This window comes from Rhineura floridana, chromosome 11 (assembly GCF_030035675.1).
Source record: "Rhineura floridana isolate rRhiFlo1 chromosome 11, rRhiFlo1.hap2, whole genome shotgun sequence".
NCBI classification, from domain to species: Eukaryota; Metazoa; Chordata; class Lepidosauria; order Squamata; family Rhineuridae; genus Rhineura; species Rhineura floridana.
The window spans coordinates 4,971,128-4,986,118 of NC_084490.1; the positions used below are offsets into that span (position 1 = coordinate 4,971,128).

General features: G+C 48.1%; 1 protein-coding gene across 5 annotated transcripts in view; it reads right to left on the bottom strand.

Annotated features, from left to right (window-relative positions):
* RNF31 (ring finger protein 31) overlaps window positions 1-14,991 on the bottom strand; it is a 32,649-nt gene that overhangs the window by 13,336 nt on the left and 4,322 nt on the right. For 4 of the 5 annotated variants that reach the window (XM_061589107.1, XM_061589105.1, XM_061589106.1 and 1 more), the window contains exons 3-13: window positions 14,189-14,335; window positions 13,195-13,350; window positions 12,202-12,261; window positions 10,843-10,918; window positions 10,269-10,449; window positions 7,192-7,561; window positions 6,138-6,194; window positions 5,306-5,584; window positions 4,157-4,420; window positions 3,177-3,359; window positions 2,886-3,098 (exon numbers count right to left, since the gene is read on the bottom strand). In XM_061589107.1, the coding sequence (XP_061445091.1) occupies window positions 2,886-3,098; window positions 3,177-3,359; window positions 4,157-4,420; window positions 5,306-5,584; window positions 6,138-6,194; window positions 7,192-7,561; window positions 10,269-10,449; window positions 10,843-10,918; window positions 12,202-12,261; window positions 13,195-13,350; window positions 14,189-14,335 (1,986 nt within the window). The remainder of the gene's footprint in view (window positions 1-2,885; window positions 3,099-3,176; window positions 3,360-4,156; window positions 4,421-5,305; window positions 5,585-6,137; window positions 6,195-7,191; window positions 7,562-10,268; window positions 10,450-10,842; window positions 10,919-12,201; window positions 12,262-13,194; window positions 13,351-14,188; window positions 14,336-14,991) is intronic. The other variant, XM_061589109.1, reaches the window with a different exon arrangement.

Genomic DNA, 14,991 nt, shown 5'->3' on the forward strand with positions numbered 1-14,991 from the left:
GAGCCCGCTGGATCAGGCCAGTGGCCCATCTAGTCCAGCATTCTGTTCTCGCAGTGGCCAACCAGGTGCCTGGGGGAAGCCCGCAAGCAGGACCCGAGTGCAAGAACACTCTCCCCTCCTGAGGCTTCCGGCAACTGGTTTTCAGAAGCATGCTGCCTCTGACTAGGGTGGCAGAGCACAGCCATCATGGCTAGTAGCCATTGATAGCCCTGTCCTCCATGAATTTGTCTAATCTTCTTTTAAAGCCATCCAAGCTGGTGGCCATTACTGCATCTTGTGGGAGCAAATTCCATAGTTTAACTATGCGCTGAGTAAAGAAGTCCTTCCTTTTGTCTGTCCTGAATCTTCCAACATTCAGCTTCTTTGAATGTCCACGAGTTCTAGTATTATGAGAGAGGGAGAAGAACTTTTCTCTATCCACTTTCTCAATGCCATGCATAATTTTATACACTTCTATCATGTCTCCTCTGACCCGCCTTTTCTCTAAACTAAAGTAACATGATAGACAATTAGGCAAAAAGGAAAAGAAAAAAGGAAATCAACTTACTTTCCAACCACAATGCATATGTCAATCATAACATTAAACAAACCAATCTAATTAAAATTAACTACTCCAACCGCAACAGAATTCCCTGCCCACTTGGCACAAGCAATGGTACAATTGTCTCAAAGCAGGTATCAGGTCGGCTCAGACACCCAAATTTATGTATTTTATTATTATATTATTTATATCCCGCCATTCCTCTAAGGAGCTCAAGGTGGCCTCCTTCTCCATTTTATCCTCACAACAACCCTGTGAGGTAGGGTAAGCTGAGAGACTGTGACTGGCCTAGATCACCTAGCAAGCTTCACGGACGATGGGGATTTGAATCCTGGTCTCCCAAGTTCTAGACCAACACTCTAACCACCATACCACACTGGCTCTCAACCTCCCCCCCACCCAAAAAATGAGCTGCAGATTTTTTTTCTCCACAAAGAACAACATCTCAAACTGTTTGTTCTGACCTTGGGTAAATAGAAACAGTTAACGCCAGACAGGAAGTTCTGGCTCCGCAGATAAGCAAGTATTTTTTAAACTCAAGGTCTCCTAAAGCAAAGAGAAATGCAGCATCTTGTGTTACTCCAAAGACACATACCGGAAAGTCTAAATTAATTAGCAATTTAGGTTTTGACAGCATGCCCATTTAATTTCTATTCAGATATGTTTTTTAAAATAGCAGTTGTTTATATCTGATCTATTTCCATTAGTCTCCCCAAGGGGCTTCATTCAAAACACGATCACTGCGCTCTGCAGATGAGGGCCTCCTGCAGATACCATCTCATCAGAAGGTCCGTTCCGCACAACTGTTAGGACAGGCACCATTTCTGTTACCTTTTCGGTGCCTACTGAAGACATTCCTCTTCCAATAAGCTTTTTAAGCAGATGCCTTTAACCCAAGTCTCCATCTGTACTGGAATTGCTTTTTAAATATATTGTTATTGTTTTATCACTTGCTTGCCACCCTGAGCTCCTTTTGGGAGGAAGGCCAGGAAATATATTTAATAAATAATAAACAGACAGCTGGTATAGCACAGTGGGGAGGAGAGCCTGGCTGGAAGTCCAGAGTCTGTGAGTTCAAATCCCTGCTCGTGTCTCCTGGGCGTCAAGGGCCAGCTAAAGACCACCCCCACAGGGAGTGGCTCAGGGCTTACGTGCCCTGCCACCTGTGCAGCTGTGGGCAAGCGGCATAGTCCCAATTAGCCCAGTTGCCCCCCAGCTGGCAGTTGCGGACAAGGAAGGGGCTGGCTTGTGCAGCTGTGGCAAGCTGAATAGTCTGGGGAGGACTAGCCTCAGAGGGAGGGAATGGTAAACCCACTGGAATTGCTTTTTAAATATATTTTTATTGTTTATCACTTGCTTGCCACCCTGAGCTCCTTTTGGGAAGGAGGCCAGGAAATATATTTAATAAATAATAATAAATATATATATATAAATAAATACATTAGAATGAAACAAACAGTCCTGAATTGCACTGAAGTGCTTTTTTATTTTTTGGTGGCTATAAGGTTTAACAGTCAGCAGATGGAGCTACTGCTCTGTCCAGCTCCTCAGGTTGTGATGACAAGCGATTGACATGTACTGCCTTCAAGTCGATTCCGACTTGTGGCGACCCTGTGAATAGGGTTTTCATGAGGCTGAGAGGCAGTGACTGGCCCAAAGTCACCCGGTGAGCTTCACGGCTGTGTGGGGATTCGAACCCTGGTCTCCCAGGTCGTAGCCCAACACCTTAACCACTACGCCACACTGGCTCTGAAAAACGATTAAAGGAATGTACAGTAGGGCCCCACTCATACGGCAGGTTAGGTTCCAGACCCCCGCCGAAAAGCGGATCAGCTGTAGCGCAGGGGTCTGGAACCTAACCCACTGATCACACCAGAGGAGAAGATCAGATCTTCCCCTCCTCGGGCGCGATCAGCTGGAGTGTGGGGAGCTCCAGCCCCCCCTCCAGCTGATCATCCCGCTGGCGCCGTATTAGCGGAATGCCAAAAAGCAGGGCACCGAGAAGCGGAGTCCTACTGTAAAATGAACAGCAGTCCTGGCAGGAATCACCCCTAGTGTGGTTGGGAAATGGGGGAGGTGAGGTAAAACAGCTGGCCTTTGTACTGAACTTGAAGAATAAAACCATCATGAAGAAGGCCAGAGGCAGACAGAAGAGAGAGATCAGTCACAGAACGTTGAGAAACGGAGGCAACTTTTGCAAAGCAAGGATGGGGATCCTGCAGCCCTCCAGATCTCAGAGTCCAACAACAGGCCTGCGATCCACCTGTTGAAAAAGGAGGGAGATGGCGACTGAACTGGGAGGGGGGGGACCTCGGTCAGGGCCAAGGGCAGCCCTGTTTGGTACCTTATTGCGAGGCAGGGCCAAGCTGCAGACGGCGCACTCCCAGCTCAGCAGGCGCTTGATGAAGTCGCGGCTAGGAGAGGCCTTCACAGCTTCCACGATGTCGGCCAGCTCCCAGCCCCCTTGGCTCGGCTGCTCTAACATCAAGGAAACCACCAGTTCCGCACGGCCCCAGCTGGGCAAGGAAAGGGAGGCGAGCAGGCGGCGCAGCAGAGCCTGCAAAGAGGGAGGCAAAGGGTTAAGAGAGCGCCACAGGCAGGCAACACCAGCCAGAAAGGTCTTCCGCTCTCTCACCTGCCGGTCGGGGCTGTGGAAGTCTATGGGTGGCTCTTCATTCTCCCACAACCGCTGGAGGAAGGGCTCCAAGCGCTGGCGTTGCAGCTGGGTCAACGCTCGCCACAAATTGCCGTTGTTTTGGTACAGGGCCTGCAACACTGGGCCATGCTCCTCAAAGCCCAGCGCCTTCAGCTCCCGCACCTATGCAAAAAGAGGGCATTCAGGCCAAATCCCAGCCTCCAGGGCCCACAGCTCAGGGCTTTGCTTCAAAAGATGCTTTGCATATGCTCAGAGGTGCTCTTTTATTATTTTTGCATATCCTCAGACAGATACCAAGTGAGCTCAAATAACCCTTTGCCTCAGGTACATCCCCATCCTTTCATGTTGATGTTGACCACCTTTGGCTCCTGGCTCTAAAACAAAATAAAATCATCCCTAAAGCCTGGCTCCCTTCCAATGATCAGCAGTGCTCCTCCAAACATAAGCTTTTTTCCTGTTTCACCCACAAATTGCTCCTGCTCCTAAGAAATCCCACCCACTGCTCAGACTCCTCCTTTGCCCTCTCAGCTAGCTGCATCATAGGCCCTGCCCACTTTTACAGCCCTCCCCAACTCCTTCCAAACACTGGCTCAGACTCCAATTCTGCACTAAGGCTCCACCCACAAAATGTAAGCCCCTCCCATTCCCCCTTCACAGGCCCCTCTCCTTTCTCCGGAACCTACCGTTATGTTCTGAACTGGCACCTCCCACTCACCTGGATCATCCTTAAAACCCTCCCATTTCCCCCCTTCATAAGCCGCTCCTCCTTCCCTGAACTTCTGAGATGGCCCCTCCCACTTGCCAAGATTCCATTCCTTAAAACCCCTCCCTGTTTCCCAAGCTCCACCCGCTTCCCAAAAAGACCCTCATTTTCATCCACCCTTCCCTCAACACAACCTCTTTCTCGAGAGGTTGGGATGTTTGCTGGAGACACCCCCAACCTCCCCGGCCAGGCTGACCTTCCTGCGCCGTTCGCTGAGGCATCGGCTGACGGCTTCGTCCACATCCCCCTGGCTCTCCACCCATGCAGCTTGGACTTCCTGGCGGGTCACGGCGCCCAGACCACCCCCGGGCTCTTGCTCGCCTCGCTGCGTGGCCAGCTCAGCCACGCCTTCCAGGACACAGGGAAGCTCCAAATTCAGCCACGCCAGCGGCAGCTCCGCCCCGGAGTAGCGCAAGGCGGCAGCCACCAGCTCAGGGGCAACCCCCACTGCTTCAGCTTCCTGTGGGGGGACAGAGAAGGGCAGGGCAGTTCGTGTACATTTTACCTTGTGAGGAAGGATTTCTGACCTTTGATCCCTGAAGACCCTTACTGAAGGGATTGTCTTCTTTGCTTTGGCCCACCAGGCCACTGTAGGCCTCTGATATTAAATCTCCTGTTGTTATTATACTTTACATTTTGAAGCAATATTCTGCGGAACTATGCTCTGCCTAAAATCGAAAGTACATATGGAGCAACAATTGGGAAATTTTGTGGTTAGCTTGAACAACAGTAGAATGTTACAGAGGAACAGTATAATGACAGAGATGGTTTTGGAATTGTGTTAGATTTTAGAATGCATTTTGTGAAACATAAAGGTGTTTTCCTTTCTAACACATGGATGGGCAAGGCCGAAAATGTGCTAAGTGACCACGGTTATTTGGATTGGTAAAGGTGTGTGTTGATTATTAATATATGCATGACGTGTAATCACTTTATAAAGCTATGCATTGCTTGTTTTTCTCTAGAGTGGTTCTTGTGAGCCTCTCTCCCAACAGGGCTATTGGCATATGTATTCTCAATAAACTCTGTCCTTTGGAGCACAATAAATTGACTGGAAAGTTTTTCTGTCCACACTTGATACAGCAGGCTCGTTCCCACAACCACTCGCACTCCCCTCTCTGTCCTCCATCCTGGCAAAAAAGAGGCATAAAAAGAGTTCAAGCACACACTTCAGCCAGGCAAAAACACTCCAGGAAGGCGCAAAGCAAGGCCACTGACAGAGGAGAATCCTGAGGGCCAGGTAGAGAGTTCTGGAGAGCTGCCCGAGATTCCCCACCTGTCGTTTAAAGTGAACCCTGGATATCTCTGAACAGTTTGCTGTTGCTTCCAGGAGTGAGCTGCTCACCCTGATCATGGTGACCATCTTCTGCCCGTCTTCACGTAGCTGCTCCTGCCTCCGATGCTCCGCCTCTTCCTGAGAGATGGGCGGAGCTTTCCACAGACTCTTTGGCTCTGCCTTGACCTCTGCTGGGCCCTTCTGCTGCTGTTCATCCTCTTTCTCCGGCTTGGCGCGCAGCTGCAAAGGTTCGGGACCCCCTCGCTGGCTGGTCCGGTTGCATACCTCGCACACCCGGCCAGGGATCTTGTTCCAAAAGGTACAGTGTTCACACTGCCAGCCGGTGACCTGTGAGGAAATGAAGGGTTAAGTGTGTTGGAATGGTCAGGGGTGAACTGAACAGGGACAGGGCAGCATGCAGAGGGCTGCCCATCCTGAAGAGGTACAGAGGCACAAATCTGCCCGGACATTAACTCACTGCAGCCTCTAAACCACAGAGGTGTGCAGGTTGGAGACTGTTGCTCAGAGGTACAGTTCCCCGAGTAGTTTAACAGTCATTCCCTCTTTCCAGGGATCTCACTGTAGCTCTGTGAAGGAGGTCTAGCAACTCTCTGCAGAGAAGCCGTGACCGTTTCAAGTGTTGTAACAGCGCTTTAAATGTAAAGTGCAGATGTGGTCTTGCTTGGGAGTAGAATTTTACTGCACTGGCAGACATTATTAACCAGGAGGGGGACACTCCTCTACTCCCCATGAGCCAAATCTGGCAAGTGGATGTGTTTTTGCCCACATGGTTGGAAATCAAACCAGGCACTGGGTTTTGCAGGTGCCACTAATCAGCTGGCCAGCAGCACCTGCAGCAAAAAAACAAAAATCCTTTTGGCCCAGCCACGTCTTTACAGACCTGGTCTGAGGGTCGCAGCAGATAGCTCAATGAAGATGTCAACCCAGTGCGCGGCAGCTGTGAAAGAGGCAAACTTCACGCTAGGGATCAAAGCAAAGCAACTGAAAATAAAACTGCCGATATCATTATATGGTTATACAAAGCCATGGTGCGGCCATATTTGAAATACTGTGTACAGTTCTGGTCGCCTCACCTCAAAAAGGATATTGCAGGTGGCAAAGGTTCAGAAAAAGGCAAGCAGAATGATCAGGGGGATGGAGCAACTCCCCTATAAGGAAAGGTCACAACGTTTGAAGCTTTTTAGGTTAGAGAAAAGTCGAGTAAGAGGAGACATGACAGAAGGGTATGAAATTATGCACAGCATGAAGAAAGTGGATGCAGAAAAATCCTTTCCCTCCCTCATAATGCTAGAACTCATGGACATCCAATGAAGTTGAATGCTAGAAGATTCAAGACAGACAAAAGAAAGGACTTCTTCACACAACGCACAGATAAGCTGTGGAACTCCCTCCCACAGGAGGCAGTAACGGCCACCAACTTGGATGGTTTTAAAAGAAGATTAGACTAATTTATGGAGGATAAGTCTATCAATGGCTACTAGCCATGATGGCTCTCCATCCACAGTGACAGGCAGAATGTTTCTCAATACTATTTGCACTGCAGGAGGGGAGAGTGCTCTTTGCACTCAGGTCCCGCTTATGGGCTTCCCGTAATGGGCATCTAGTTACCAATGGGAGAACAGGATGCTGGATTAGATGGGCCCCTGGTCTGATCCAGCAGGCTATGTTCTCTGCTCCACACCTGTTGTCAGGTATAGTACAGGTGAGTGCGGCTTTGCCAAACAGCCTAGCAAGCCAAATGGAGATGCTTGGAGGGTCTGACCAGCCCTATGGGCCGGATGTTCCCCACAGCTGTTATAAAAGGATCTTGGCTGTGGCAAAGGGAATTACAAGTTACTATTCAGTTGCTATATTGTGTGAATGAATTTTAAATCGGCTTCCAGCTAATTGAGGAAAAGCACCCCTAAAGGGCATGCATCAGCATGTGTACGTACCTCTTCCTCTTCCCAGGCCATCAGGGGCTTTGCGTCACCAGTCCCAGGCTTTCCTGCCAGGCGGGGCCGATCACACACTGCACACAGCACGGTGGCCGCCTCATTCTCAAAGGTGCAGGACTGACATGCCCAGCGCCCCCGGGCCAGCTGCCCGAAGCTTCCAGCTTCTTCCTCAGCACTGGGGTTCAGGGGCATCTTGTAGCCTCGGGGGCGGTCACAGGCCACACACAGGATGGAGCGGGCATCGTTGTTCGTATGGCAGGCAGCACAGCACCAGGGGGGCCGCTGTGGGGGCAGGCTTTTCCAGGGTGGCGCCAGGGAGTCCTTCGGAGGCCTCAAGGAACCAGCATCGGGGGACACCACAGTAAGGCTTAAAAGCAGACCAAGATCATATGCTTAAGTCAAAAAAAGTAGCAGTGGAGTAAACATAACATATCTTAACTACGTATATTCTGTGGAAATGGGCATGAATGCTTCCAACTCATAAAGCAAGCAGGTGAAGGAGCAAATTCCCTCCCAAGTAACAACTCCAGGAGTGGCCTCAAATTGCCCTCCTTTGTGAACACAGCTTGGAGCAGAGACATTGAAAAGATAGAACTGGATTCAAAGCGGGTTCCTTGCACTAACTGGATACAGGTTGGCTACACAGTGCGTGGTCCTTCAAGAGCACCTGCTGGTGATGTACCCGCGAGGGATGCTCGTGGAAGCGCCGGTCGCAGTCTGGACGCAGAGACTGGGCACAAGCAGGACAGTGCAGTGACGGAGGTGTCAAGCCACACAGCAGGCAACTGGCAACACGCACAGCACAGGGTTTCAGACACACGTTTGCAAGGTTAAGGACATACCTGAAAGCCTCACATGTGCATGAGCGAGAACCCAGCTGGAAGGCGTGGGGGGGGGGAGTTGCAGGGAAAAATGGCACGGATGGGGAAAGGTTACGCACCCCATCCCACAGGACATCTCCGCTCTAAATCATCCCTTCTCAAAATCACCCCCCGCCCCCCCAGAAGGACTAGCAGTCAGGGCTGTGTTACACCCATTTATGTGTCATCCAGCATCCCGTGGCTCATTGGAGGTACAGATCTAGAATTTGTACGACCCTCCAGACGTTGCTGGACTCAAACTCCCGTCAGCCCCAGCCAACATGGGCCGATGGAGGGGGATGATGGGAGTTGTAGTCCCACATCATCTGGAGGGCCACAGGTTCCCCAGCCCTGATTTAAGAAGGATGGAGACCTCTCCATGTATTCCACACAAATCTGCCCCCCAAATCTACTTCCTGACCCCAACCAACGTCCAAATACAATTCACTCCATCCCAAATACCTCCAACCTGCTGAAATACCATTACTCATTTCCTATCCTTTTTTTTGGGGGGGGGGAGGGGAGGAAGCATACCTATTACCATAGCAAGCCAGACATCAGCAAAGGCGATTACAGTTCTGCAGGGCATACAGGGATAAGACAGAGAACAATTCAAGGCATTCTTGAAAACCGGGGTGGGGGGAAGACTTCCCCAATGCAGGGCCTCATCTGCACTATATATTTAAAGCAGTATTGCACTACTTTAAAGAGACCCGGCTTCTGCCAAAAGAATCCTGGGAACTGTAGTTTGTTAAGGGTGCCTATAGTTGTTAGGAGATCCCCGTTCCCCGCAAAGAGCTACAATTCCCAGAGTAGTTTAACAATCAGTCCATCTTCCCAGGGAACTCTGGGGATTGTAGTTCTGTGAGAGGATTAGGGAGCTCCTAACAATTGTCTGTATCTTAACAAACTACAGCTCCCAGGATTCTTTGGGGGAAGCCATGACTATTTAAAATGGTATGATAGTGCTTTAAACGTACTGTGCGGATGGGATTCTGTTCTTGTTAAGGAACAGACTGAAGGCTAAGGGATGGCAGCAGAAAGGTAGCCATGTTAGCCCTTTTATCTTTTGGCTTAGGGCGGTATATAAATTAAATAAATAAATAAATAAAATAAAGAAAGAAAGAAAACTCTGTATTAAGGCAGTTATCTTTGTAAAGCCAACAAAAATATTACAAAATAGAGTGCAAGCTTGAAAGTTCCCCAGGTCTCTTTATTAGTCTATATCTGGGATGATGATGATGACAACGATGATTAAATAATAATAATAAATAATAATAATAATATCCCACCCTTCCTCCCAGTAGGAGCCCAGGGATGAGGAATCTATTTCATCTGGAGGGCCGTGTTCCCTTCTGGCCAACACTCTGGGGCCATGAGCCAGTCACGGGCAGGGATGGAGCCAAACGCGTGTGGACCAACAGTTTTACCTTCATAAAGTAGGCTAGTTTCTACATATACACACCTCTCTCTCTATCTCCCATCCAGGTAACCAAGAGGCATTATCAGAGCTCAAGGACACATTTCAAGCTAGCAAAAACACTTAAGGAGGGTGTGACAGAGGGCCAATGAAGGGCCTGTTCTGGGGAGGAGCGTGTGCTGTCGGAAGAGTCCCAAGGGCCAGTTAGAAAGCCTTGAAGGGCCACATTTGGTGCACAGACCTGAGGCTCCCCATTTGGTCTAGGTGGCAAAGCAAAAAAGGTGGAAGGACAAACTTGTCTGGGGGGAGACTAACCAGGCTAATAGCCCATTTTTCTATTTTCAGGGATGGAGAATCAGCTGTTATGTTTCTTCTTCCCAGCATGCCTTGGGGCAACCTGATACTTGCACATCCACTGAAAGAGCTTCATCTTTGTGGGGCTGTTGGGAAATTTTGTTAATTTGAGAGCTGTGAGGAAAGTAGGCCCACTTCAACCCTTCCCATGATGCTTCAGTCCACCAGAAACAAAATGGCAGCTTCTCCACGAAAAAAGGGAAAAGCACTCCAGAATATCCTCATAGGACTTCACCGAAAATTCCTCCAATGGGGGTGAGGGGGGCAGAGAGGACACTTCCTTCTCATAAAGTAAGCAGAACAGGAGGAGGGAATCTCCTCCCAAGTAACCATCACAGCAGCAGCCTCAACTTGCTTGCCTTTGCGAACACAGCTTAGAGCGGAGATGTTGAAGGGGTGGCAAAGACGGAAGTGGATTCAAAGTGATCCTTTGTGCTAACCTGGGGTGGGGTGGGCTGCGCCATGCTTGGCCCTTCAAGGGCATCCGCTGGTGATGTGCCCGCGAGGGGTGTTTGTGGAAGAGGCGGTCACAGTCTGGACACAGAGACTGAGCGCAAGCGGGACAGTGCAGCGATGGAGGTTCCAAACCACACAGTACGCAGGCCTCTGGGGGCAAGTACCCTGCGGGGGTAAGAGAGAAACAGGTATGATCTAATCCAACCCCACGGACTTTGCCAGGGCTCTAAATTTCCAGCCAAGAAAAGCTGAATTTTGCAGTCTAAATAAACTATTTATATGATTTGTTGTTACTCTACTAGACCTGGGTAGGGGGCCACGGAGATTGCTGAGGCCCCATTTGGCTCCTTGCATGCACATCCTAAAACTTCTCTCTACAGCCATAAGGTCTAGAAACTTTATTATTGTGTTAACATGTGAATGCCAAGATTTTTGGGGTGCTAAAGATTCAGGACTGAATTCCACACCATGGATCAATTAAGCAATGCTTAACAGGCAGATGTTCTACCAGAAAAGCTGTGCATGGTTTCCACAACCAGCCCCATGATATCACATTACCTGTGGGCGATAATGCTGAAACCATATGCGGAGGTATCCTTTCTTTAACAGGGTAGGCATCTGCGATGAGGTTGGCCTGGGAATGAGATATGGAAGATGCCTACCTGATCACACTCAAAGCTGGATAGTTCCACTCATGCCTGCATCATCTCACCATAGCATGCTTCCACCTCAGGTCGCCACTAAGGAATGCTTGGCAGCTGTCGCAAGTGCAAAAGTCAGGCACCCACCTCCTGACTGGGGGAGGAATCAGCAAGCGGGCCCGCTAGCATAGTATCTACACTGGTTTCTACTGGGTACAATTCAATTCAACAGCTGAGTTCATGCTTTGCATGCCAGTGATCCCTGGTCAGTCCTCACACCCTCCAGAAAAAGCGGTCAGGGAGCAAAGAATGGGAAAAATGTCTGCCCAAGTTCCTGGAAGGGAGGTGCCAGCGAGATCCACACAACTGTCCTTGATCAACCTTCGCCAACCTGGTGCCCTTTAAATGGTTTGAACTACAACCCCCAGCATACTGGCTGGGGCTAATGGGGAGTTGTAATCCAAAACATCTAGGGAGCAGTTCCCAAACATTTTCCCCCCATGGACCTCTTGAAAAATCATTGAGGGTCTTGGCAGGCCATTTAATTATTTTTCTGCCTGTCATAGCAATTGTAACGCACTGCGCTAGATGCTCTGTGGTTTTTTAATTGGATTTTATTGCTTCCTTCATTATTTATTTATTTACATTTGCATACCACCCCATAGACGAAGCTCTCTGGGCGGTTTACAACATTAGAAACAAATATACAAATTTAAAAACACATTTTTTAAAAAAATATATATTATATCCAATATATTGTATTTTATTGCAATTACAATTTCATTTCTATGGAGTTCAAATTGTAATACAACAAAATACAACCTAAGAAATGAAAGCTGCATTAAAAATACAATTAAAAATCAGTATGTGTGTGTGTAGTGTGGTGGATGAGCCATCTCCCATCGTCAGCCACAAATCCACAGACATTCCTGAATGAAGAACAGTTTGGGAATCCCCGATCTATAGGGCATTAGGCTGGGGAAAGCTTCCCTATACGGACAAAGCTTTCTGGCTTCTCTGCCGTTGGCAACATCTTCTGGCCCAGATTATACAGGATGATTAGACCAGGGCTCCGATGATTGCCGTGAAAATTAACATGCAGGGGATGATCATCCACCCACCCACCCTATTGCGAGGCAGCCAATGTACTTGGGGTGGCTCTGCAACTTCATTAATATTAATCCAAAACTTAAACGGATGAAAACACGAGGATTTTATCACTTCTTCTCCACTGCTGGGAACTTCTGCCTACCTCGTACCCTCACCCCTGACTCACTTGAAAGCTGTCTCCTCCCTGCATTAACTCTTGCAAAACTTGAGGATTGGGATGATTATCCTGAAAAAGAAAGAAAGAATCACGAACACGATTCACTCAGGTTGAGAGGTGTTTTACTGAAGAGACAATAGAGCAGATGGAATGATGTGGTGGGCGTAAGGAGATTGTTGAGTGACTGAGAATGTGAGGGTTGTGCATTTAGATTAGCCATGCATAGCGTAAATGTGTAGGTCAGGTGTGAGGAACCTCTGGCCTGTCAGATGTTTCTGAACTACAATTCCCATCAGCCCCAGCAAGCGTGGCCAATGACCGGAGTTGTAGCTCAGCAACACCTGGAGAGCCAGAGGTCCCCCACACCTGGTGCAGGTGAATGATTTGGTGACTGTGTTATGCATTTTCCATAATATTTATTATTTATTACATTTATACCCCGCCTTTCTTTTCATGATAGAGACCCAAGGCAGCTTACATATGGTTCCCAGGAGGTCTCCCATCCAGGCACTGACCACACCTGACCCTGCTTAGCTCCAGCAAGGCCCTGGCTCATGTGCCTTCAGACCATAGCCTGGGACCATATTCATAAATTTTTATGACACCTTGTAATTATCTTGCATTTTGACGTATCTTGATCTATTCTGATGTTTTGTACTTGATTTTTTGTGTGTGGTTCTTTGTTGTTTTACTCAGGTACAGTGTATATTTACTCAGATATTTAATTATGTTACTTAAAATGTGGAATTATATTATTATTAGCAGTAATATTGTTTAGTTTTGAATGTGAAATTTGAATTCTAATACTTTTGTTGATTCCTTTTGGGGGATTTGCAAACGGCTTATAGATTTCTGTTGAAATGCGAAGCGGCATATAAATTCACTCAATTAAATTGTTTAAAAAAACATTGTCCGACTGGCAGCAGGGACCCCAATAAGCGCTCGTCACCGCCGTTCCTCCCCCATGACCCAGCATTCCATGGCCTCCTGGTTCCACCATACCGAAATAAGGAGATTCAGTTCAGCCCGTAATATCATGACGTCCACTGTGATGGATGCCACTCGGAAGGTATCCGGTTCCAGCAGATGTTCCGGGAAGCAAAGTCCGTCCGTCTGTTCTTCAGAATAGCCGTATAGGCGAAGAACGTCCCGGCCACCCTGGCAAAAAAGTGAGGCACACAATCAGTGGGCTTGGAAGGCAACTGGAGGAGGTGGTCAGGTGGGATACAGCTGGGCTCCCTCTCTGCTAGAAACAGGGACTTCTCTGTGGTGGGCCCTCCCATATGAGAACATAAGTTTTTATTGTAGATTTTATTTTATTGTATTGATTTTATTGTAGCTGCCCTGAGTGCCCTATTGTAGGGTAGAAGGGCAGGATAGAAATATTTTAAATAAATAAATAAATAAGAGCCTGCTGGATCAGGCCAGCAGCCCATCTAGTCCAGCATATTGGGGTAGAGACACACTTACTGTTCTGTCGGTTACAGTCTGTCTCCACCTCTCTTCTGGAAACAGGGGCACACAACGCTAGTCAAACCCCACCCCTTTTTACTGTAAAACCTGGTGGGAGCAACTTGAGTATGTGTTTTTTTTAAAAAAAAAATCAGCTTCAAAGAGATTTTGCAACTGATCGGTAGATCGACCCATTCTCCCTCCAGGTGTGGCTAACGGAAACACTTTGATCTGGAGACAAGCGTGTTCACAGCCTTGTGCTCGTAGTGGCCAACCAGATGCCTGCAATCAGGCCCTGAGCACAAGAGCACTCTCCCCCTCCTGCAATTTCCAGCAACTGGTGTTCAGAAGCATACTGCCTCCGACAACTGGAGGGAGAACATAGCCAGTGATGGGAAATACTCTATCAAGAGCTCATCCTATTAGCTGTAAAATAAAAACAAGAAACTTGGAAGGCAACAGGGTAGGGAAGAGCCTATCGAACCTGGTGCCCAAAAAATACAGAAGGAGCAGAGGGCATGCAGGGAACGTCTCCCTCTCTCACCTGGATGGTGTCCACCGTGTCCCGGAAGACGGGGTTGTTGAATTTGACAGTCCGCCAGAAACGAGGCTTGTGGAGGTTCAACAGGTTGCGTCCATATTTCTCCAAGATGTTCAGAGCAGTGGAGATGGTACGAAGGTCCTTTTGGGGCTGGGAAAGGGTTGGAAATTTGGCATAATCTATCAGATTTTGCAAATAAGCTCACGTACACACCTATCTGCTGCCAATTCTCTGAACTGCAAAATCCTATGCCAAACTCTCAAAAGATCATCTTCCTTGGGATGCTTCTTCCCCATTACTCTTAACCCTCCAGCCCCCAGTCAACAGCATCTTCTCCTAGCCATGCAGAGGGATGAGGGGAGTACACAGTTCATTCCTGCCACTGGTTTCCAATACTTCAGTCATCACTTTGCACATATAATGAACTGTATCACTTATCTTAGGGACCAGAACCTTGTTCTATAAAAGCTCGCATTCCTAGGATTCTTAGCCAGGAACTATTTAGTTAGTTAATTATTAAACGTATTAGTAGTTTTTCTTCCTAAAAATTTACCCAAAGCAACTTACAATCAATAAAAAGAACAAAACAAACGTAAAAAACTAAAACAAATAAGAAGTTAAAACACAGTACATGAACAAGACCGCAGAACAGCACATCTCAAAGAAGAGGCTACTGCATCAAAAAGCCCTCCAAAATTAAGAACCAGGTATCTGGGAGAACTGTTTTTGCCCAGTGCCTAAAGATAACGACAGTGGCCAGGGGTGCCTCCCTGGGGAAAGCATTCCATAAATGGGGGGCCACCACT